Source organism: Spermophilus citellus (genome assembly GCF_964194105.1).
Source record: "Spermophilus citellus genome assembly, chromosome: 12".
Lineage (NCBI taxonomy): Eukaryota > Metazoa > Chordata > Mammalia > Rodentia > Sciuridae > Spermophilus > Spermophilus citellus.
Window position 1 is genome coordinate 114,530,275 of NC_138198.1, and position 22,449 is coordinate 114,552,723.

Sequence of the window (22,449 nt, forward strand, 5' to 3'; positions counted from 1 at the left end):
TTTTCTTAAATAGATTTACTACCATGATACTTTCATAAGTACAGGCCTAAAATTGGTTATAAACTATTGTGGTTTAAACTATAAAACTAAAACAAATTTGCAGATGAAATGGCAAACAAAACTCACCAATGAAGTGTAAGTTAGTATTAGTTTGATGTGTGGCCGGGCTGGGCTGTGTTGTCTTTGCTTGCAGCCTGTCTATAGCAAAGGGTGCTGCTGATGTAGCTCCGAGGGGCTTGTGGGCCTGTGTGAGCCTGAGACAGTGCTTCCCTTGCTACCTGCTCCAGTTCCAACCACCGTGAAACTTCTCATCCTGCAGTTGCTTGGCCTACATTTGACCCAAAAGCTTTATTTTGGCATTAAGTTCAAAATGAGTAAGTAGTCCCTACTCCAAAGGAAATTTGAGCCTGAAATCTTCCAGCAGTGTTTAGTTGACAGGTGGTTATGCAAATGATCTAAAATCACACACAATTTGCACTATTTCTTAATGATTAGTTCTGAAATAATTCCTACTATATTTAGTGAATACATGGGTATTTGAAAATACACCATAAAAGCCTGCAACCCTAGCACCTCAATTTGAAAAGCACAATTCAGGATTTTATTTTTATTTTTATTTATTTTTTTTAATTTAATTTGTTATATATAACAACAGAATGCCTTAAAATACATATTACATGTATAGAGCACAATTTTTTTTTTTTTTTAATCTCGGGTTGTACACAAAGTAGAGTCACATTCTTTGTGGCTTCATACATGTACTTAGGGTAGTGATAACCATCACATTCCACTGTCTTTCTAACCCCATGCCCCCTTCCTTCCCCTCCATCCCCTTCCTGCAGGATTTTGACCTCACCACACTTACACAGTGTTCACTGAGTGCCAGGACTGCTAGAAGCCTGTTGCTTCTTGCTTTTCAGTTTATGGGCAGGCGTATATCTCTGTTTTCTAAAAGGAACCTTTGGACACCCCTTAATCTTCTCTGGATTATTCAAGATGCATTTTCAGTGTTGACCTCTGTATTTTGTAGGGATAAAATTTTGTCTTTTAATTTTTCCTTGACATCTGATTAACTGCAGTTTCTTTTACTGTGTTTTCCTTTTATTTGCTATTTCTAAATGTATATCAGTGGAGAAACGAGAACTCCAAAGTTTAGAATTATATAAGAGACAGAATTTTTACCAAGTTCCTAAGACATAAAGACAAGTCAGGTTAGGATATCAGCATGGTAGAGGACTACGCAGGTCTCAGAAACAGCGGAATTTGAACCATGGCCCTGGGTTTATTTATCATGAAGCAAACTATCTAATCTAAGTGTCAGCATGCCACCTGGGAACTGGCATGAGTGTAAATCCACCTAGCCTGGGTATGGGGGTCAGGTGTGTGATGTGCACTTCCCATTGGTGGGATCAGTCAATGGTAATGTGGGGTTTATGGCAACAGTTTCAAGGCTTAGAGTCCTTTATGCATTTATGTCTTTACACCTAGTTCAAGTGTAACACAGTGTTCCGGGGAGTTTGGGCTATTGTAAATTTGACCTGAATGAGAACATTTGGGTTTAGCTTTCTGTTCTTTTCTTTTTCCCTCCCTGCCTCCCTTTCTTCTCTCCTCTTCTCCCCTTTCCTCCCCTCTGTGTTATGGTATAGTTAATCCTGCCATTTGCATGGCTTACACTCAGGATTAATTTTACGGTTGGCTTCCCAAGCTCTTCACAACTCAGTAGCACCCTCCCTTTCACTCTGGGGACCCGTCACACCAGGGTTCTCTCTGTCCCCTTATGCTGCGCAGGTGCAGAGTTCCCTTAGCACCAAGGAGACCTTCCCTGTCTGAAAGCCTCTCCCACCCTTGCCTGGCACACTGTCTCCCTGGGGCTTCTTGGTTATTGTTGGAAAGCTGGCTCCATCTTTGTGGTCCATCCCTAAAAATCATGCCTGTGAGCTTTGTGGTACCTTTATTTATTTTTCTAAATGTTAGCAGCAGTTGGTAATAGTTTCAGTCCTGCAACAGCGTGGGGAGAATTTACTAGAACTTATGCATCCCCTTCACCCAGGTTCCTTGGTTGTTTTCATTTACAGTATTTGGTCCTTCCCATTGTTCTCCTATCCTGTCACCCTCATGTTTAGGAGGTTGGGCATCATGACCTAAATGCTTCTTTGTGTTCTATTCCCCCCCGGAAAGGACACTCATGTCAGCCCTTTTCACAAGCCCCTCTCAGGAAGCAGGTGTTGATTACAGTGTCTTCCAGTTCTTAGATGGCCATCAGTGTATTTTTCTTTTCATGTCCAAGATCCTAATCTGGGTACGCCCTTTGGATTTAGTTGTCGTGTTTCTTCCCCGGCCTCCATCTGGAATAGTTGCTCAGATACCCTCCTACTGGCCCCATGCCATGGCCATCCAAAAGGGATCACAGTCCTGCCTGTCGTCCTGGGGATGACCTGCCGGCCCTTGGCTGTTTTCTCACAGCTGGCCCAGGACGTGCACTCTTGCAGGAATGCTTCAGAAGGGATTCTGTGTTCGCCTGCGCAGGCCACGTTCACCTGTCCTGCTCCTTAGTGGTGATGTGGCCTTCTCCGTCTCCCGGCCCCTCCACTGTCATGTCACCACATCTCTCTCTGTGCTCTGTAGTATTTTGTGGGAGGTACTCCAGTACCATCCTGACCACTTGATCCTCAGGTGACTCAGAAATATGCTAAGTGAATGACCTCATTTTATACTTTCCTTGTTAGTAAGTGTGAGACAACAACTGAACAGACCAACCCTCCCCAAAGGAATGTGGAGCGAGTAACCTGAGAGCGGTGCTGCTTTTCATGAAGCAGTTATTTCTGAAAATGGGAGAATAGAATCCTGAGAAAAATCTCAGTCCAGCTGATAAGTTTTAGTTCTTTTCTTGAAGCTCTTCTTTTAATGGTTATATCTTAATTACGGGGGGCCGGGGTGGGGGGGAGGAAATATGAACAAGCAAAGCAGAACAGTAAAAAGAACACAGATGCTGTCACCCAACAGAGATGATGATAATTATATGACTTCTATTTTCTACACCTTTAAAAAAATGTGATCATATAACTGTTTTGTTATCTAGTGTTTTTTTATTTTACTTTTTGTGAAAATCTCTCTATCATTGGTATATGTATGTGATATCTTTTTAAAAAGTTTTATTTTCTTATTTTTTCATTATACATGACAGTAGAATGTATTTTGACATATTACAATATAGTTTTTAAAAAAGATCTCCGTGTAGTTGCTGCATTTAAGCACTTATCTCATTGAACATTGGGGTTGTCACAGTCCTGAGTGATTCCATCAGTAAAGAGATAATTCTCATCACACTTGTGACAGTTGCATCATAGGGACCATTATTGGGCTGTATTTAAGGTCTTGCAAATCCTCTGGTCTCTTCTGGTCTTCACCCCCCACCTCCAGTCAGAGGTGGAAGGGAAAACATCAGGCAGGATGTTTTGGAAAAAGCATATGCCACTCCAATTAAATTTTTAAATCTTGTGTAGAAAAAAGTAAAATCTGTAATTGTTTTGGCAGCACACTGCACAGTGAAGTGTGAAGCTATCTTGAGAAGCATTGTGTTAAGAAGGACCCTGAGTGGCCTTAGGGGGCATTCCTTCCTCTAGCTCTGCAGCGGCCTTGGCCTTGCTCCTCGCTCCTCCCTGGCCTTTACGTTTACCAGTTTTCCTCTGACATTTTCCCAAGCTGCTCCCTAGATTTTTTTTGTACCCTGTTCGCACATTCTTTGGAGGACAAGCAGATTCCCACAGGGCCTCCTCTGAGGGCCGGGATGACCCACAGCAGTCACCCAGAAGGGATGATCTACTGTGGCTGGAGTTCCTGGTCAGTTGAGGTGGAGGATGGGGTGGCCTGTCTTGCCCAAGTTTGAGTGAAGCATGTGGACAGGTAGAAAGGATTCTGTGCAGAAGACTCAGTCTGCTGCATGAACTGGGTGTAATGTGACAGATGTGGAAATGGTTGCAGTGGCCAAGGGAGTACCCACGCCATTTAAAGCACAAGAAACACTGAACTTTCTTGTGGCATGGGTTTTCTTTTTTAATTTTCTTTTCTTTTTTTCTTTATTTGCAGAAGCCAGGTCCTCATGCATGCTAGACAAGTGCCCTACCACAGAGCTACATGCCCAGCCCTGGGTTTCCTTTTTTGTCTTCTTGTCTCAGTGTATAGTTGTTTACTGGCATAGGGTTTCCTGTGTTAAGAACTGGTATAGAAATGTTCATACTTAAGTGTAAAATTACTGCTGACTTAAAAACTTGTAACAAGTAACAATTCATTCTGGCATTAGAATTGAGTAGGCTGCTTAACTCTTAATCAAACTGTTTTCCAAGCCGGGGTACTACCTTTGAGCTGTATTGCCCTGTCTGATACTAAAAAGTACCTTAAAAAAAGAAAAGAAAAGAAAAAAAAAAGAATGCTTTTTTGCATGTCAGCTATAGATTTGTGAGTCGTAAAATAGCCACTAATTTACACTTATAAACAAATGTAGCAAATACATCTTTACTCAAATGTTAAGATCTGTGATTGAGTGATGCCAGTTGTCTTGAAAGTTTGTTTCAAAGCTAAAATGTTCTTTTAATTGTGTTTGTATGTGTGCTTCTGCCTCCTGAGTTCTTCAGATGTCAAGTAGCAGCTCCTTTGACTTGAGCGATGAGGTTGACTGACCTTATTTTGCTGCGCTTCTTCTATTTTAGAATAATCTATAAGTGTTCCATGTGCGACACTGTGTTCACCCTGCAAACCTTGCTGTACCGCCACTTTGACCAGCACATTGAAAACCAGAAGGTGTCTGTTTTCAAGTGTCCAGACTGTTCTCTTTTATATGCACAGAAGCAACTTATGATGGATCATATCAAGGTGTGTGAGCATCTCTCCTCTCCTCTAAGTGAATTGCAGATTCTTGCTTTGGTCGTCAGCCCCAGCTGAGCTGCAGATGCTGTAAAGCATGCCACACTGTCCAGGGAAGGGATGGATGCTGGTCATTGTCATGAGTAACCTACATGCCGTCATCGTGGGTCCACTTCACTGAGTCCTGATCTGCCCGCCATAAAAATCATGAAAAGGAAAAAATGTGCCCTGATTTTAAAAGAATAATAAGAATGATAAAGTATTAGGTTTCCTCTTTATGTCTCTAAAATGATGACTATGAAGTTTACGGTTTTGAGATCTCTGTGTTGTATGAGATTTAGAAATAGGGGCTCTGATGAATTATATCAATTCATTCAAATATTGGTATATTTAGATAAATAAATGTTTCCCCTTGAAATTGTTTAAGCGCTCAAGTTTTAAGCTTTTAAGAAGTTTGCTTCCTATTTGATGTTCTTGAGTCTCTTGGTCCTCTCCACCCCTCTACCACCACCCCCAAATAAAAATTGCATGTGAATTGACTCTTAAATGTTCAGGATGTAGCAGGTACCTGGCACCTATTAGGAGTTCAACTAATGAAGTAAAATCTGTTGGATTATCTGCTCTCTGTTTCCCAAAAGGGCACTGAGATCTGTTTTCAGCCTTCTAAGTCTCTGAGGCTGTGCTTCACCTTCGTTGCTTGGCCGTCACCATGGTGGGTGGCAGCTCACTCCGTGTGCACCTAGGAAGTGCTACCCAGTGGCACTATCCAATGCCATCATAAACTCATTTTCTTTTCTTTTAGTTGTTTTCTTTTTAAATTTCAAAAATAAAAAGTCAGTTAGAGAGTAAATAAAGTCTGTAAATTATTCTAGTCTTGTATCAGTTCAGTGAATGGACTTCGAGTCCTTGCAGATCCCCGTCTTGATCGTGTGTGAGTTTATACAGAGTCAGCTTCTACCAGCAATCCACGCAGTGTCTTGGAGAGACTGCTCCTGCAGTTGTGGCGGTTTTACTGTTGTGGGTAAAATGCACGAGAAGTATGTGGGAGTCCAATAAAATCCTTTTAAGATATTTTACCCATTATAAAAGAATGTTCCAACAATAAATTCTAACAAAGACAGGAAAATAGAAGCTACTGATAAAAACATAGGGTCATTGAAATTAGAACAAAATATTTTAGCAAACCATGTATGAGACCAATCAAAGAAAGAAAAGAAAGAGAAAAAGAGGAGACATGTTGCCTCCAAGGAGTTTTCTTATCGATCTGCTGTCTGGGACGGTCCTTGCATCTGCAGGTGGGGCTGTGGGCTTTTTGGTTACGGTCTTCCTTGTGTTAATAGAAGGTTTGGAGGTGGATGAGGTTCCAAGGAGTAGAGACTGAGAGGGGTTGTAAAGGCCTATGGCCACAAGGACAGGATTTTTTAAAAAAAATCTAAACCTTTACAAGCTTGCATGAAACGAAGCCAGTGGGAATGTTCACTGATGTTCTCAAGTATATTCAGTGCATCTTAAAATGTTCTGCATGTATATGTTTGGGGTAAAGATAAAGTTGTAGAGGTGCTCTGCTTTTTAAGATGACGTGTCTAGGTTTTGCTGTGTCATTCATTACTTTGCCTGGTATCTGTGAGGAAGGAATGAAGAAGTGGATGGGGACATTCCACACACTCATTTATAGGTGACTCTTTATTTGCCCAACTTGACCCTGTTTGTTCCCTCCCTCCCTCCCTTCATTTCTTCCTGCCTTTCCTTTTTTCCCTCTTTGATTGAATCCAGGGGTACTCTGCTACAGAGCTACATTCCCAGCACCTTTTATATTTTATTTTGACACAGGGTCTTGCTAAGTTGTCCAGGCTGGCCTCACACTTGTCATCCTCCTACCTCCCCCCCCCCCCCCCCCGCCAGTAGCTGGGATTACAGACATGTGCCACTGTACCGTTTATTATTTCTTTGTTCTAACAAATATAGATTCATTGACTTTGTAGGTCCCCTGTACTTCATGTTGACATTCACATTTGTTAGTTATTCAAGTTATTTTTTTGTTATAAGAGCAAAGAAAAAATCAATTCTAAAGGAATTAAATTATAGTCCGTCCTTCCGTCCTGTCTTTTCTTTTCCTTCTCTTCTCTTCTCTTCTCTTCTCTTCTCTTCTCTTCTCTTCTCTTCTCTTCTCTTCTCTTCTCTTTTTTTTTTTTGAGGTCCTGGAGATCAAATCCAGGACCTTGCACATACTAGGCAAATGCTCTACCACTGAACAACACCCCCATCCCAAGGTGAATTTCTTTTATTAAAAAAAGACATTTGCGCTGGGTGTGGTGGTACATTTCTATAATCCCAGTTACGAGGCAGGCTGAGGCAAGAGGAACGCAAATTTGAGGCCAGCCTCAGCAACTTAGTTAAATTGTCTCAAAATAAAAAAGGTCCAGGGGTGTAGTTCAATGGCAGAGCACTCCTAGGTTCAAACCCCAGTATTGTCAAAAAAAAAAGATATATTTTTTTAAACATATTTTTTTGAGAGAATTTTTAATATTTATTTATTTTAAAGAGAGAGAGGACAGAGAGAGAGAGAGAGAGAGAGAGAGAGAGAGAGAGAGAGAGAGAGAGAATCTTAATATTTATTTTTCAGTTCTCGGCGGACACAACATCTTTGTATGTGGTGCTGAGGATCGAACCCCGGCCACACGCATGCCAGGCGAGCACGCTACCACTTGAGCCACATCCCCAGCCCCAGATATTTTGGTTTTGATGTTATGTTATTACTTTACCCTCTCTTTAGCTTTTCAGTTAGTAAAAATGTATTTGACTAAGAACTCAGGAAAACCTTTTTTAGAAGTTTTTGAGTTTTGTTTCTTTGGGTTTAAAATGCTTAAGAAAGGTAAAAAATCAGCATCTGATTTGAAAACAGCCATTCAGATACACAAACCTTCTGCTCACATGGTGGGAAGCATCAGGAGGGCTTTGTGTCTCTGGAAACCTTGTCTCCCCGATGGGGCGATGGGGCGTGAGTAGACCTTCTCTGCCACCCTTAGACTGGTGTCTGCTGGGGAGTAAACCTTGTAACCTCTGCTGATGAGGAAGTCAGTAGAACCCCTTTTCCTCCTGGGGAAAGATGGTGCTAGATAAAGGAGGCCACTTCTTGGTGCTATTTAGAGAAGACCTGCCCTTGAGAGTGTGCTGGAGCAGGCAGAAGGAATGGCGTCTTCAATGCACACTTGCTGAGGAGCATGGAGCACTTCCACACCGCCAATCTCTGTAACCAAGAGACCTGGGCGTGTTCCCTGGGTATGTTCAGGAGTGGAGAGGTGCTTGCCCAAGTCCTGGTGGGAAGAGGAAGTCCTCCTGAAGAGATTGTATCTGAGATTCAGATTTGTTTCCTTTTCTCTCTGGACTCCATGTCTTCAGAGCAGACATGAAAACTAGAGTGAGCTGGTCTATAGATCAAATTGCACTAATTTTACCTAACTCACATTTGAAATCCTGTGAGTTAAGACGATTATTTTGCTATTATGTTAACGAACTACGTGACTTCAAAAGGCTTTTTGAGTACAGCCATGTACAGTTTGCAAATCTGGGTGCTATTAGTAATAAGGGATGGATCAGGATAGGTAGGGAGGTGAAAATTACCGCAAAAACCCAACCTACTAATATCTCAAAAATGTGAAAAATGGGAAAGACGAGAAAGGTTCCTATTAACTTTAGCTCTCCGGTGTAGGTTCAAGCTGAGCTGAAGCTTGTGGATGCATACTGGTATATTAGCCTGTTGAAATGTTTCTGCAGAAAGGGAAGTAAAATGCTCTGTAGAATAGTCTGTGGTAGGAAGGACTTACTCTGGAACATGAGGGAGGACAGAGTACCAGGATTAATTTGATTCATTTCAGAGGTCTATCTTTAAAGAGTTTTAAAATGGCACAGATATATAAACTTTTAAAAATTCCTTGAAGTAGAAATATACAACTTGCGATAACCATAAAAGGTAATGCTCCTTTATAAACATTTTTAAAATGTGTCTTTTTAGCTCAGGTTTGCTCCTTTATATATTAGGAGGTATTTCTGAATTAATATAAAATCCCGCTGAAGTGTCTGTAAAGCATTGGCAGTAGTCTACACACATGTTTTCCTTTGGTAGTGTGATTTGTGATGATATTTCTTTTCTTTTTATAATGCAGTCTATGCATGGAACATTGAAAAGCATTGAAGGGCCTCCAAACTTGGGCATAAACTTGCCTTTGAGCATTAAGCCTGCAACTCAAAATTCAGCAAACCAGAACAAAGAGGACACCAAGTCCATGAATGGGAAAGAGAAATCGGAAAAGAAATCTCCATCTCCTGTGAAAAAGTCAATGGAAAGCAAGAAAGTGGCCAGTCCCGGGTGGACGTGCTGGGAGTGTGACCGCCTGTTCACGCAGAGGGATGTGTACATCTCCCACGTGAGGAAGGAACACGGGAAGGTCAGTGAGAGGGAAGAGCGCAAGGAGGAGCGCGAGCTGGCGACCTTCCAAGACTCAGTTCTTGGCTTGGCTCTGTCAGCAATTTGTAGCGTGACCTTGAAAATCACTCCATGTCTCTGTGCCTCGGTTCTTTTATCTGTAAAATGGACATTTTCAAATCCTCCCAGGCTCATTCTGTGATTTTTGCTAACTGCCTTCACTTGCACACCCCAAGACGAGGAGTAAGTTGTGCACTACGTCATGTTTACAGCTGAGGAAGCTGAACCAGGTAAACCAGAGTCACAGGCATCTGGATTTACCTCTCAGCTCTGTGACCGACCAGGGAGAGGAGGAAGGCAGGCAGTGGACGTGCTGAGAACCGCTGGTGGCGTGCGTGTGACTTGACATGGTTCTTCCTTTATAGTGGGAAGAGAAACCCTCATCCCTGACTCCTAGGAGAAGTCCTGCAACTCAAAATCTTGAAAAATCGGAGTCGCAATACTCACATTCTTTTTTTTTTTTTTTTAAATGATTAGTATTTATCTCCAACTGATAAGAAATTTTTAAAACACCCCTTGTTAGACCTAATGAAAATCAGCAGTTATCTTCAGTGTCATCTACTACTGTACTTACATATTGATAGTAGACTGTGCTCACATTTTCTGATTGTCTGGTCAGGATCCAGAAACTCTGCATATTGCATTTGGCTGTTGTATAATTTAAATCTCTTTAAGCAATCCTTCTGCTTTATTTTTATTTTTAATGTGCCATTGACTTGTTGGAAAAATTGGGTTATTTGTTCCTTAGATTATCCCTCACATTGCTGGTTTGGGGTAATTGCTTCTTTTTTACACTGGTTAACTTGTTCCTCTTTATCCCATAACTGAGAATTATGATTAGATCCAGGTTGAGGTTTTTAGGTAAGAATATGTTACAGGTGGTGTATTCTTTTTGTATCATGTCATAAGGAACAAAATACCATCTTATCCTATCTTTAGGGACACTAAAATTGGTTAGTGGGTTCAGATACATAATATTTTTAAAGAAAGTTGCTTTAGAAGTAGAACAACAATACTGTGTCAAGAGTACATGGGAGTTAATTTGTAATAGTTCCTTAAAGTTTGTTATATTATGTGTTAATTACATTTATTGATCTAATTTATTTATATTTATTTGAGCTACTAAGGAAGTTAACTAACATGTTACCTTGTTAATCATTCAAGTGGGATAATGCCATTGAACCTCACAGTGATCGAAGATTGCAAAGAAGTGTTTTTATTGTATGTGTTCTAACTACAGTAGCTCTATCATATTAAAAATATTACTTATAGCATATATTTGGCTTTAGTGGCACATCACTTATTTAATTGTCTTGATTTTAGGCTTCCCTAATGTAGGACCTTACACATTCATTGTACATACTGGGTGGTTCTTTTGGAGCAGTTCCTGCCCATCCTCTGTAAATGCCCCACCGTGACTCTCTAGAGCCTGCTGTGCTGATTCAGGGAGATCTTCTTCACTTGGTGCCCAAGTTGGATTTCATCAGTGTTAAAACAGGAGCAACCTTAATATTTACTTGTGGTTCGGTGCTTTCACTGCTTGTACATGTTCTGTCAAGTGTGTAACATTTCCAAATTCTTTCTTTTTATTAAAAACAAAAACAAGAACAAAACCAAAGAAACCTTCTCTTGCACATCTAATAGTTGCCAGATCTAGAAAATAAGATGAGGAGATGGCTCTGGTCTGGAAAAGAGAGGTGAAAGTTGGCATTCGCTGAAACCGTGGAGTTCGCCTGGGGTGTACCCACATGTGTGCATGTTCCGTGGAGCACTTGGGCGCACTTGGGCTGGGGGTGCGGGTCCGCAGAGGGGAACAGGTGGGGTTGGCCTCCGGAGGGCTGGGGAGCCTGCCTTTCAGAACGAGGAACGTCACATTAATTTGCAGTTCCAATCCTGAAAGAACGAAGGGACAGTAGAGGGGGAAGGAGAGATCTGTCTGTCTTTGGGTGCAAATGCAGAGTGTCATGTGTCACACCAGAGCTCACGTTCTGCACCCCTGTGTCCAACTAGAACCCCTGCAAGCACACTCGTGTCTACTCCAGTTCTTTTCTTCTTTCTGACAGAACACCCCTCTCTTCCCTCTAAACACCAAGTGTCCAGTTGCCTGTGCGGTCTCAGACCTCCTGCAAGGCGCCAAACTTCCTTCCCTTTCTGTGGAATGCGCCGTCACACCTGTGTATGTCAACGCCACCATGTCGCCCAACCCATCTTGCTCAGATCTCCTCCTCGAGTCCACTGGACACGTTCCAGTCCTTATTTCTGTTGACTTGTGTTTCACATGATGGGCAGCTCTTTCAAAAACTCATTTTCTGCCCTTATTGAATTCCACTCACTTGGGTTTTCTCACAGTTGCTGGAACACCCACCACGCTTCTGTCCTAGGAACTTTTTAACTCCTCTGGGAAATTCAGCTTCATCTCTACCTCGACCATCCAAATCTGTGTCTCCAGCCGTGGTTTCTTGCATGAATTCCAGTTTTCAAATCTGACCACTTAGGAAGTGTTATAACTTCTTGCATATCTCACAGAAACTACCTGGAAGCTCTCCAACAGAAAACCCACCTATTCATCTACCCCCAGCTTTCACAAGAGCCTTGTGTCTTACTGGTTTGGTGATTGATTCCTCCTTTCTTCAAAGCTCCCAGCCATCTCTTAGGTACCCTTTTATCCAGCCATTTATCTGTTCTCATAGCCACTATCTCTCTCATCAGTTCTTGCCTGGATTATTACTGTCACTGTAGGCAGTGAGTATTTTCTGAGGTACAGATCTGATTATGTCATGTTGTTACATAAAGTGTTGTGCTGCCATCACCCTAGCCTTCCTAGCATGGTGTACTAGGTCTATAATTTTTCCACCCTCCTCTAGCCCTGTCTTCATATGGTGCACCCTTCCCAAACTACCTTCAGTGTTTGTAGCAACATTTGCTCATGGGCCTGTAGAGCTTCTCCGGTGATGTTTCATTAATTTGAAAGATCAAACCTCTCTGGTGGCTAACTTCTTAGTCCTTTAGGTCTCAGTATGGACCGCAACCTCAGCTGGAAATTCCTCGCAGGTCCCAAGACTGAATGGGAAGAGGAAGATGGTCAAAAGCAACCAATGAAACCAATTGCCTGAGTATTTCCATGACAACACTTCCCTTATCAGAACAGACTGGACAAAGCACGTCCCTTATCTCTTTCTCTCATTAGACTTTGTGTTTCCTTCCTTTCTTCAGTTGCTAGACAGCACCTAAGTTGTAGTAAGTTGAAAAAAATTTTTTTTAATTAATGTATCTAGATTGTGTTCTGATTTGGCAAACATCTAATCCCTGGGCTTACCTTCCTCTTTAGAATGGCAGTTCCATGGTCTTCAGTGACCTCCCAGTTTCTAGTGTTGTAGGGACCTAGAAAGATCTATATGTCAGGTGGTGAGCATCCTCCAGTCCTTTAAGGTTAGATGTAAACATGAACTATGCTGTACACATGAAGGACATTGAAAACTCTATTTGGCTGAAGGTCTCAGGAGCTCATAATATTTATTGGATTAGCTGATAAAATATTACTATATATCAGGGTAAGTATGTAAAATGTTCTGAACCAATGAACTGTGAAGATGTACTTGATTTCAATACCATAATAATGACTTAAAAATAAATATGTGTATAGAATAATTTGGAATAATCTAGACATTTTCTGCTAACCATAATACGCTGTTATTTCTACTATTAAGTATGATTATTACTTGGGCATAGCTTGGAGAAAAGATTTAAGGTTAAGCCCAACTGGTGTAAGTTAAAGTTTTATGTTAAGATAAATCATTGCTTCTCATTGGCTTTTTTGGTTTCATTGGTTGCTTTTGACCATCTTCCTCTTCTCAGTTCCCAACCAAGAAATCTTTACTAAAAGATATTTTGTATAGAGCTTCACTTATTACAGGAAAATATTCTGTAACTTTGTCTTTAATATTTTAAAAAATATTCAGTGACTAGCTTCTCTGTATCTCTAAGGCATTTTTAAACTACTAACACGGTACCGCTTTCAGTGGTTCAAAATTTTTTCCAGTAATTTGTTGTAATATGATATCGTGTCAAAACACATTTTTTTGACAATAAGCCAGATACATTTACTAAAGGTGTAATTTAAAAAACCTATAACTTGCTGAATTATTACTTTAGCATTTTAAAAAGAAAAATATATAAAACATGAGCTTTTAAAATAGTTATGGTTACAGAAATTTCTTAAAACCACCACTAATAAAATGGATCACTTAGTGAAGCTGATGTTATCCTCTGTTGTTGTGGCCAGGTTCAGGTGTTCTTTTCAGTGATGAGCTCTGGCAGACAGACTCTGAGTCTGTTTTATTACCATGCCCTCTCTGGCTTATAGCATTGTGCTTGCTGAAAGAGCCCCTGGAGGGACTCATTGAAAGCAGTTTTCTGTGGATTGTCGCAGGCATCTATGGGAAGGGGCTCTATTTGAGCCACAAGTCCATGCCCACACCAGCAGAGGGCTAGGTTCAGACATCTGATCATTTTACTAACTACAGAAATTCTTTCAAATTTGAAATCTCTGCTCTCAGCCATAAAATGGGCTCATCTGTGTCGTTAACTTGACGAACTCACCAAACCATTAACCCTTTCCAGAAACCTCAAATTAAGATCCTCCGGAAGAAATAATATCTGAAGTCATTCTTATAGATAGATCAAACTTTCTGCAATTATTGGTGCTGGTAGTAAAATAAAAAAGTAAAAATTACTTGTATTTGTGAAATCTGATAATTGTAGTCCTTTTCTCATTCGCCGCCTGGTCATCCCACTCCTATTCATGAAGAAACTATTCCTAAACTTGTTCATCGGAAGAGTCTAAAGCAGAGTGGCATGTACTGAATTATGGAGTTCAGGTACAACCAGAGGAATCTTACCACCTTTTGAGGTTCTTCCTCGTGTGGATGTGGATCAATTTTGTGTTGTAACTTGGGAGCAGTCTGGGGTTCTGGAGCTGGACAGACGTGGGTTTGAGTTCTGGCACCATAACCTGCAGTGACTTTATAAGAAAGTACCTGTCCAGCTTCATTCTACATAGTTCTAGAATAGAAATAATAATACTCACCAAGAAGCGTCCTTTAAACCACAAGATCAAATGTCTTAGGAGGTAGCCACTTTCTCTATGTATTTCCTCTCCAAAGGCTAACATTTTAAAAAATTAAATTTTCCATGAAAGAAGCTCTTCAGGATAAATGGTTTAGACTTTCTAAATTCACAACATGTAAATGTATTTTTAAATCTTTTCATTTTGGGGTGATTTTAGACTCACAGAAAAAATTGCAGATAGTGAATGGCTTCTGTACATAGAGCTGTCACCCAGCTTTCCTGCTGCTAACGCCTTACATGCTCACAGCGCAGCAGCTACCCTGAACATCAGTAGGTACTATTAACAAAACTCAAGACCTCATTCCACTTTGACCAGTTGTCCCTCTTCCTGTCTGGGATCCAGCCTAGGATGCAGCTTTGCATTCAGCTGCCTGTCTCCTGAGTCTCCTTCATGACAGTTTTCTTCCTGTCTCTCAACAATGCGGGCGCTTGAGCATGATAGTTATTGGATATATGCCCTGCCATTGGATTTGTCTGCTGTTTCTCGTGACTAGTTCTGGCTGTCTGTTTTGGTTGGGATATCATAGAAATAGTGCTGTCCCTTCTCAGTGCAACCTGACTAGCTGTGTCTGGTGACTACATGACTCAGCTCCTGAACACTTGGTAGTGGTGGTTTCTAACAGGTTTCTTTACTGAAAATTGCTATTAATAAGTACCGCGTGGGGAGATACTTTGAGACTCTGCAGAACATAACGGTTTCTCATCATCCTCTCACCTGCTGCTTTGAACATCCACCCTCCACAGTGACCACTGTGGGGTTTGCCTCCTGGTCACTTTCTGCTTCCATCCCTGCTTCTGTGTTTATTTGTTAACTCTGTTGTAAGGATGAGCTCAGTTTTTATTAAGAGCTGTATAGACTTATAAATAATTATTTTCCCCAGTGACACAGAATCCATTGCTTTTGTTCTTTATAGGTTTGCTCAAATGGCCCCAGAAATGATCAGAGGGTGTTCCTTTCCGCAGCTCCCATGACTTCTTGATAAACCCCTTTGTAGGACATCTCTCTGGTGTCACAGTGTGTGTATGGCTCATTTGTTATTTTCCCTTCCCCAGCCCTACAGTCATCCATTTCTTTGGGAGCCCAGAGATCCTTCAATTGAGAATGATAGTAAACTTTTTTTTTTTTTTTTTTTTGCAGATCTAGTTCTTTTTGCAGGGATAGAACCCAGGGGATGTTTTCCCTTTGGACTGTGACCCCAGGCCTTTTTATTTTGAGACAGAGTCTCACTAAATTACCCAGGCTGGCCTTGAACTTGTGGTCCTCCTGCCTCAGCTTCCCAAGACACTGGGGTTACACTATCATTCCTGGTAGCAAGCACAATTTTAAGAGACTAGATTTGTATTTTGATCCCTGCTGAGCATGGGAAGTTGTAACTGGGGAAACCGTGTGGGTGGGAAAGGTAATAAGCCTCAAAGTGACTTCCCAGTTATGTAGTGTGAGGAGTGATATATCTGGCAATTTGTAGGCTCTTATCAGATGCTTTCAGTTATGATTAGAATAAGCTACTGGAAGGAATATTTGATGGACATGTTTTGTGAACTGAAGGGGCAGGACAAACATGGACTGTTGTTGAGGGAAATAATGTGACATTCACAGTTATAAGAGACAGAAAAACTGCACAACTCCACTTGCTTCTTTAAATGGAACCAGTGTTCATAAGGGACAGATGCCCAGAAAGAGAGCCAAGGCCCTGACAAGTGGTCTAGCTGGTGTAAGGATGTCCACTTCTCCATCGTCACATGGGGTAAAGGAGCTTGCAGATAGGTATGTCATGGAACATGAGTCCACCCGAATAGTCTGCTCATCTAATACGAGGAGTCCCCGTGGATTCACAAGAGTACAAAGTCTGCCTGACTGCGGGGGACACAGAATTATAAAGTAGTTGGGTCCTGCCTGAGCACTGGGAAAAGAATGTGATGGAGACTAAGAACATCTCATTAATCTTATCTGCTTCTCAGAGGTGGTCGATAGAATGACCCCACAGCCAGAAAGTTGGAGTCAGCAAAACTTTCGACAGACTTTCTCCCTGGATATTAGTCTGCCTAGGACAGTGCAAAGGGGCCTGAATGGAGTGTTGAGTCCACAGCTGATCGTGGAAGCTGTGCTGGAGAGAGCTTCCACCTGGGATCAGATTCTGCCTAAGCTTTCTATGAGCAACGTGATAGGGAATGGAGCTGGGAGGGATTTTGCAAGATAGTTGTTAATTTGATGTAGAGCTTTTCACTGAAGAAAAGCCAAGCACACAGATATTATGTGAGGTAGATGTGACTTAGCTAAGTTATGTGAGAAAACATTTTGTCTTTGTTTGTGTCTTGTCGACACTGCCCATCTTTTTTGCAGCTGTAGAGATGGCATCATATCCAGGAGGCCAGTACCCTTTCCTGATTTGGCACTGTCACCTAGTCGTTGCTTCTCAGAACTTGAACATACCTCCAAGTCCCCTGGAGCTTGTTAAACTCCTGATTGTCACCACCCCCAGAGTTTGTGATTCAGCAGGTCTGGATTGGAACCTAATCATTTGCCTTCCTGTGAGTTCCACGTGACGTGTGATGCTACACTTGGGACTGTACTTTCAGAACCCCTGGCTTAGTCTAAGTGGCAGTATAATCCTCCGAAGCCCATTGATTTATACAATAAAAGTTTGCTCATGCTGGGGTTGCCATAGGTTTGAGCTTTTCTCTGGGGGAGCCAGCTCTTCCACTAGAAACTCAGTGGTCAAGGCTATTTCTTTAAACCTCACTCTTTGAACATAGGTACCCAATTGGCAGATGGGCACTGGAGAACCATACCTGATACTCATCCTCTCTTACTCTGACGTGATGCACCACACATGTCATTAGCCAGAAGAATCACAGGAGAGCCCAATTAAAGGGGACTGAGGAGTGTAATCTTCTGTGTACCCTGAGGGAGAAGGAATGACAAGTAGCATAAACCACCCCCAGCAAGCTGCCTCACTGAATCCAAGATGGTACAGGCCAACAAACTAGGCCTTGGGGAGGGTGACCAGGTTGGTGAGAGACTGGAGACAGTGCCTGGAAGACTGGAGAACTCGGGGTCAAAGGGAGTTTCGAAATATGTCTGGCGCAGGGTAATTACAGGCCAACTGGAGCCGAGGATGGGTGAAATGTCCACCTGTCACTAGAATTATTCAGGAAGTGACCAAATGCCCATCTGTAAATACATGAAACCGGAAGGACCCCAGGGCCAAAGTGGCCTTGCAGTCTCTTGACACAGGAATGAAGTGAGACCACCTACTATGCAGTAGCACATGGAGTAGAGCCATAGCCAATCTGAGGGAGAGAACACTGGGTGGAGATCTGAGAGGGCTGTTTTAAACTAGTCACTGTCCCAAAGTCATTCCTTGAACTAACCAAAGCCCATAAAAAGCACTTCTTTGCACAGTTGATCTGATTTCTGGATGGAAACCACTTCCAGGAAGAAGTCACTGTCTGCTGTAGGGTCATGTGTGGAACACAGGACCACACCCTAGAATCTCCCAGGGGAGCTGCTCTCCACATCAGTTAGTGGGCCCCACTCTAGCATTTGTGAAGCTAATTCCAGTGTGTAGCCAGGGCTGGAAACTGTCACCGGGGTCTGCCAATAAAGCATGTTGCTGTGGCCCTCTCTTGTGTGACTTGGCTGTGTTCCTTTGCTGGTTTATGTTGGAGAAGGGTTGATCCCAGGTGCTATTGTTCACATGACTCCACCCAGTGTTCTCTTCTGGTGGTGAATTTAAGGGACAACTCTGTAGAAGTAGGAGATTTCAGCTTTATTAAGTAGAGGGGCAGTTAAGCTCAAAGTCTGTTTGGTATAATTTAATGCCTGGTCTTAGGATGTATTGGTGTTTTGTTCCTAAGAGTTTGTAACCCCTTCAAGGTAAAGCCACAGACCCTACCTCCTGCTTTTCCTATAGGTGCAGGGGACTTGGAATGCCTGCTGTTCATTAAAGAAAAGGGCAGTAGCAGAAAAGGAGAGGGGAGAATGAACAGGAGCCCTGGAGCTTTAGTGGAGCCATTGATGCGCAGGTGCTGGCCGGGTTAGTTCCCCAGCTCGGGGCAGCCTGGTCAGGGTCAGGTGGACTGTGGGGCTTTGCAGAGTCTTGCACTTGCACAGTATTTTTTGCACATAATTTTTTTTAAATTACTCCACCTTGATCCTACTCATGTGTATCTGGAGGGCATAATTTCCTCCCCCAGTCTTTGTGAAATTTGTGAAACTGAAAGTATCATCCCTTCCTTTTGTTTCTATCCTCCTCCTTTACCCTGGTGATGACAGTTAATTAAGGTTATGAAAATAGCGTCTAGTTTGCATAGTTTAGCCGGATGGTTTCATTTTCATTTTTTTTTTTAACCATTATAGTTCCTACTGTTGTCATGAGTTATGTGTTACTCTGAATACTAAAAGATCTTTTATTTAATCTAGGTGTGGGAAGATGAGAGATTTTTATCCTTCTTAAGCTATTTTCTAGCTGTGGGGATATTTACTTTCTGCCAAAATCATATTACTCCAGCAAGAGGTGGAAAATCATTTTTCCTATCTTTTTTTTTTTTTTTTTTTTTTTTTGGGTACAGAGCTTATTTGTGATCACTCAAGGTTTTCGGAGAGATGTATTTAAATCAATTGCATCTTCGGAGGCTGGAAGCCACTAGTAGAGTGCTGCCTAGCATGTATAAATGCACAAAGCCCCAGGTTCATCCCCAGCACTGCAAAAAGAAAAAGCAGTTGAATATTCTGTTTCCTGTTCAGTTGTTGGAAAAGTGTGGCTTCTTACTTGGTTCTACATTTGGATCAGATGTGAAATCCAAGGGCTAAGAAAACATTAGAGTTCATCTGTTAATGCTTTGTGTTAGAAATGTTCATCACTGCTGTCTTTATGGCCACCAAAATTAGTATTTCATCAGTATTTTTTATTGTCATATTTTAGATATTTTTAGACCTTGTCTCTTATATATTTCATAATTTCATTGTTGTAATAAAATTTAATTATTGTAATTTATATATATTAGGTATGCTTTTACTTTATTGGATATTATAATGGTATAGTTTATCTAGTTTTATCCAAGTCCTATTTTGTGACTTAATGAAAAACTTAATGTACGGACATAAATGACTTGTCAAATAATGTTGAAACTTTTTAGTTCAAAGACCATTGAAACATAGATCTAACTGTTGATGATTTTGGTAACTTGTGGCTAAATTTGAAGATGGGATGGTGATGGTGACAGGGGCTAATAGATCAAGGACTTTTCTGGGTGGCATTATCTGTTATCTCCTTTGGACCTTGAAGTAGGCCCCTGAGGTACATGCTGTTACCGGACAGGGCAGCGAGACTCAGGGACCCTCCAGGACTGGGTTCAGGCTGAGAGCTCAGAGGCAGGTTCAGGCTGACAGCTCAGAGGACTGGTGCTGTGCCTAGCAGTGGTGTTTGCATGACACAGCAGCTGCCATTTCAAAAATGGCCTGATTTTCATTTCACTCAGTCTTTTCTATACAGGTGCACCTTTCCATCAAGTTTTTCCTTCTGTTGTACGTTCAGTGGTTTCAGTGGAGTGTCGGGTGGAGGTGGAAGCTGGCTCCCCCCATCCTGTGAGTGTGTGGCAGTGTGGGTAGCAGGTTTGCGTGTACAAGTTGGAGTCCTGACTGGCACCCAGCACTTCAGTGGGCCCAGTCACAGTTGAGATTAGTAGCACTGTGGAATCGTAAGTGCATGGGGAAGGTGTCTTGAAAAGTCGTGGCATATTTTAGAGTAGCCTGCATTTTATTTCTTAGTGATCACCTAGAAGATATTTGGGCCCTGAATGGGTTATAGCCAGACTTGGACCCTGGCAGAGGTTTTGAGTGGTTTCTGGAGGAATTTCAGGACATGGAGAGGTGCACTGGAGAGGCCCCTGCCTGTCAGTGGGTGTCAGAACAGAGGTCCTCTGGTCACCATCCGAGACAGGGAGCTTTCTTTTCTGGCTCTGTTGTCTGGGTTGGGCCTGGGGAGGTGAGCAGGACCTGGGTGGGAGTGAAGTCTATTTTTAGATTCTCCTGGTTAATGGTGATATCTTCACACTCACACGCCTTCCTTCCTACTCTCCTGCCCTCGGAGAAGTTTGCTGTAAAGGAATTAAGTCAGTTGACAGCTGAGAGAAAAGCTATTTAGGGTACTAGCTCTCCATGCTGGAGAGCTTGTAAAAGCTGCCCTAGCAGAAAGATGATGCTGAAGAACAATTTGCATTTCAGGAGCTAATATAAGCTTACTTTTGTTTGTTTGTTTATTTTGTAGTGCTAGAGTAGGTGGGGGCCCAATCCCCCAAAAGAGCCAGACCCTAGTGATTAGAACCCCATATAGTTATCCCTCAGTATCACAGGGGTAGGTTCCAGAACTGCTGCTATTCCCTGCCCCCATTCCAAAAATTTCAGGATGCTCAAGTCCCTTATGTAAAATGGCACAGTGGTTGTGTATAATTGACATTCATCCTCCTAGATTACCTGATACAATGCAAATGCTTTGCAAATTGTCGTTAAAAGTCTATACGTGTTTAGTACAGATGCAGTCATGTTTCCAAGTATTTTCATTCTGTGTTTGGTTGAATCTGGGGATGCAGCACCCATGGATATGGAGAGCCTACTATAGATTAGACCCCGCCATAACAGCACTCGCCCTGGCAGATCCTCACAGCTGCCAGGGTCCTCTCTTATAAGCAGAGGTCTGCCTGTACTGGGGGGCCCCTCCTGCGTGTTTTAACGTGGTGCGTTGAAGCCCTGAGCATGCAGGCTCTGCCTCTTTCACGTCCCCTGTTGCCTGTTCTTGTTCCAGCAATATAGGACCGTTTGTAGCTGCTTGGCATGTGCCATATTCTCCCTTGTCATTGCTCCTTCAGTACCTTCTGCCAAAAATCTCCTTCCTTGCCTCATTGCACCTGTGAGCTCTTCATGGCCAGCACCAGGCTCCCTTATTCCCTGCTGTGGCCCTCTTGCATCTGGAATGACCACTTTGTATTTTGTCTTCCTTCTTCAACAGATCATAATGTCCTCAAGGGCAGAAAGATCCTGGCACTTTAATGCTAGAGCTCAGTGGATGAGAAGAAAGGAGTCAGGGCTCACAGTGGTCGCCCTCGTGGTATGCTGGGCTAGTGAGGCTGGGTCAGGCTTGCAGTGTGGCTGAGGGCTGACGGTGGCCCTGTGCTCACTCCTTTTCATAACCACAGATTTGCATCTTTGGTTTTTTTACCTTGCCACCTGGCAGAGGCAAGCCTTTGGCCAGAATTATCCCCATGAGGGCATGGATCTGTGCAGGCTCACTAAACAGGGGTGGGACAGTCACTGAGAGTACTGGGGCTGTGGATATCGGGTTGGATCTTTGCACAGAAAGTACAGTACATATGGCATGTCTCCAAAGAGTTCATTCCCCACAAGGCGCGGGCAATGTGGCTGGTTCAGGTTGGGTGCTTAAAAAACACAGTGACTAAGATGTTTACCGACATCCAGACACATGTAGTGTGTTGCCTGCAGGGCTGCTGTTATTTTGGAAGGTGCTTCCTGCCCCCAGCCTTTCCTGTTTATTTCTAGGATGCTCAAAAGGTGGAGGCTTCCTTGACGCTGGGCTGGCACTGTTTCCGAGACAGGAAAAACATGATCCTCGTTCCCGTCACAGTCTGCTTTGGGTGAATGTACCAGGACTTGCTGGCTTAGAACATTTCTTATTAAAAATACTACCACAGCCAGAGGCCAAGTTCCCACACCGCCCCAGACAGCACTGCTCTGCTTCCATTGCATGCAGCTGCAGTGGGCCTAGCTCCTGGTTCTTTCCCTCCTGGTTCTTTCCCCTTTTTTGAGGTTGGAGTTTTCTCTCTGTGCAGCTCTCTACCCCAGGAGAACTTACTAGATAGCAAAGCCTTGCCTTCTCCCCCGCGACCTGCCCTGGTCCCATCTGTCTCTCCAGTCTAGAGTCCCTTCCCATGATGCCTCTCATCATCCATCTGTCCAATTTTCC

General features: G+C 42.6%; 1 protein-coding gene across 14 annotated transcripts in view; it reads left to right on the forward strand.

The window, feature by feature from the left end:
- Nucleotides 1-22,449, forward strand: part of ZNF532 (zinc finger protein 532) — a 107,966-nt gene that overhangs the window by 67,985 nt on the left and 17,532 nt on the right. For 12 of the 14 annotated variants that reach the window (XM_081262974.1, XM_081262972.1, XM_081262971.1 and 9 more), the window contains 2 exons: nt 4,707-4,869; nt 9,024-9,305. The exons of 1 other annotated variant lie outside the window; for it this stretch is intronic. In XM_081262974.1, the coding sequence (XP_081119100.1) occupies nt 4,707-4,869; nt 9,024-9,305 (445 nt within the window). The remainder of the gene's footprint in view (nt 1-4,706; nt 4,870-9,023; nt 9,306-22,449) is intronic. One more of the 14 variants, XM_081262975.1, reaches the window with a different exon arrangement.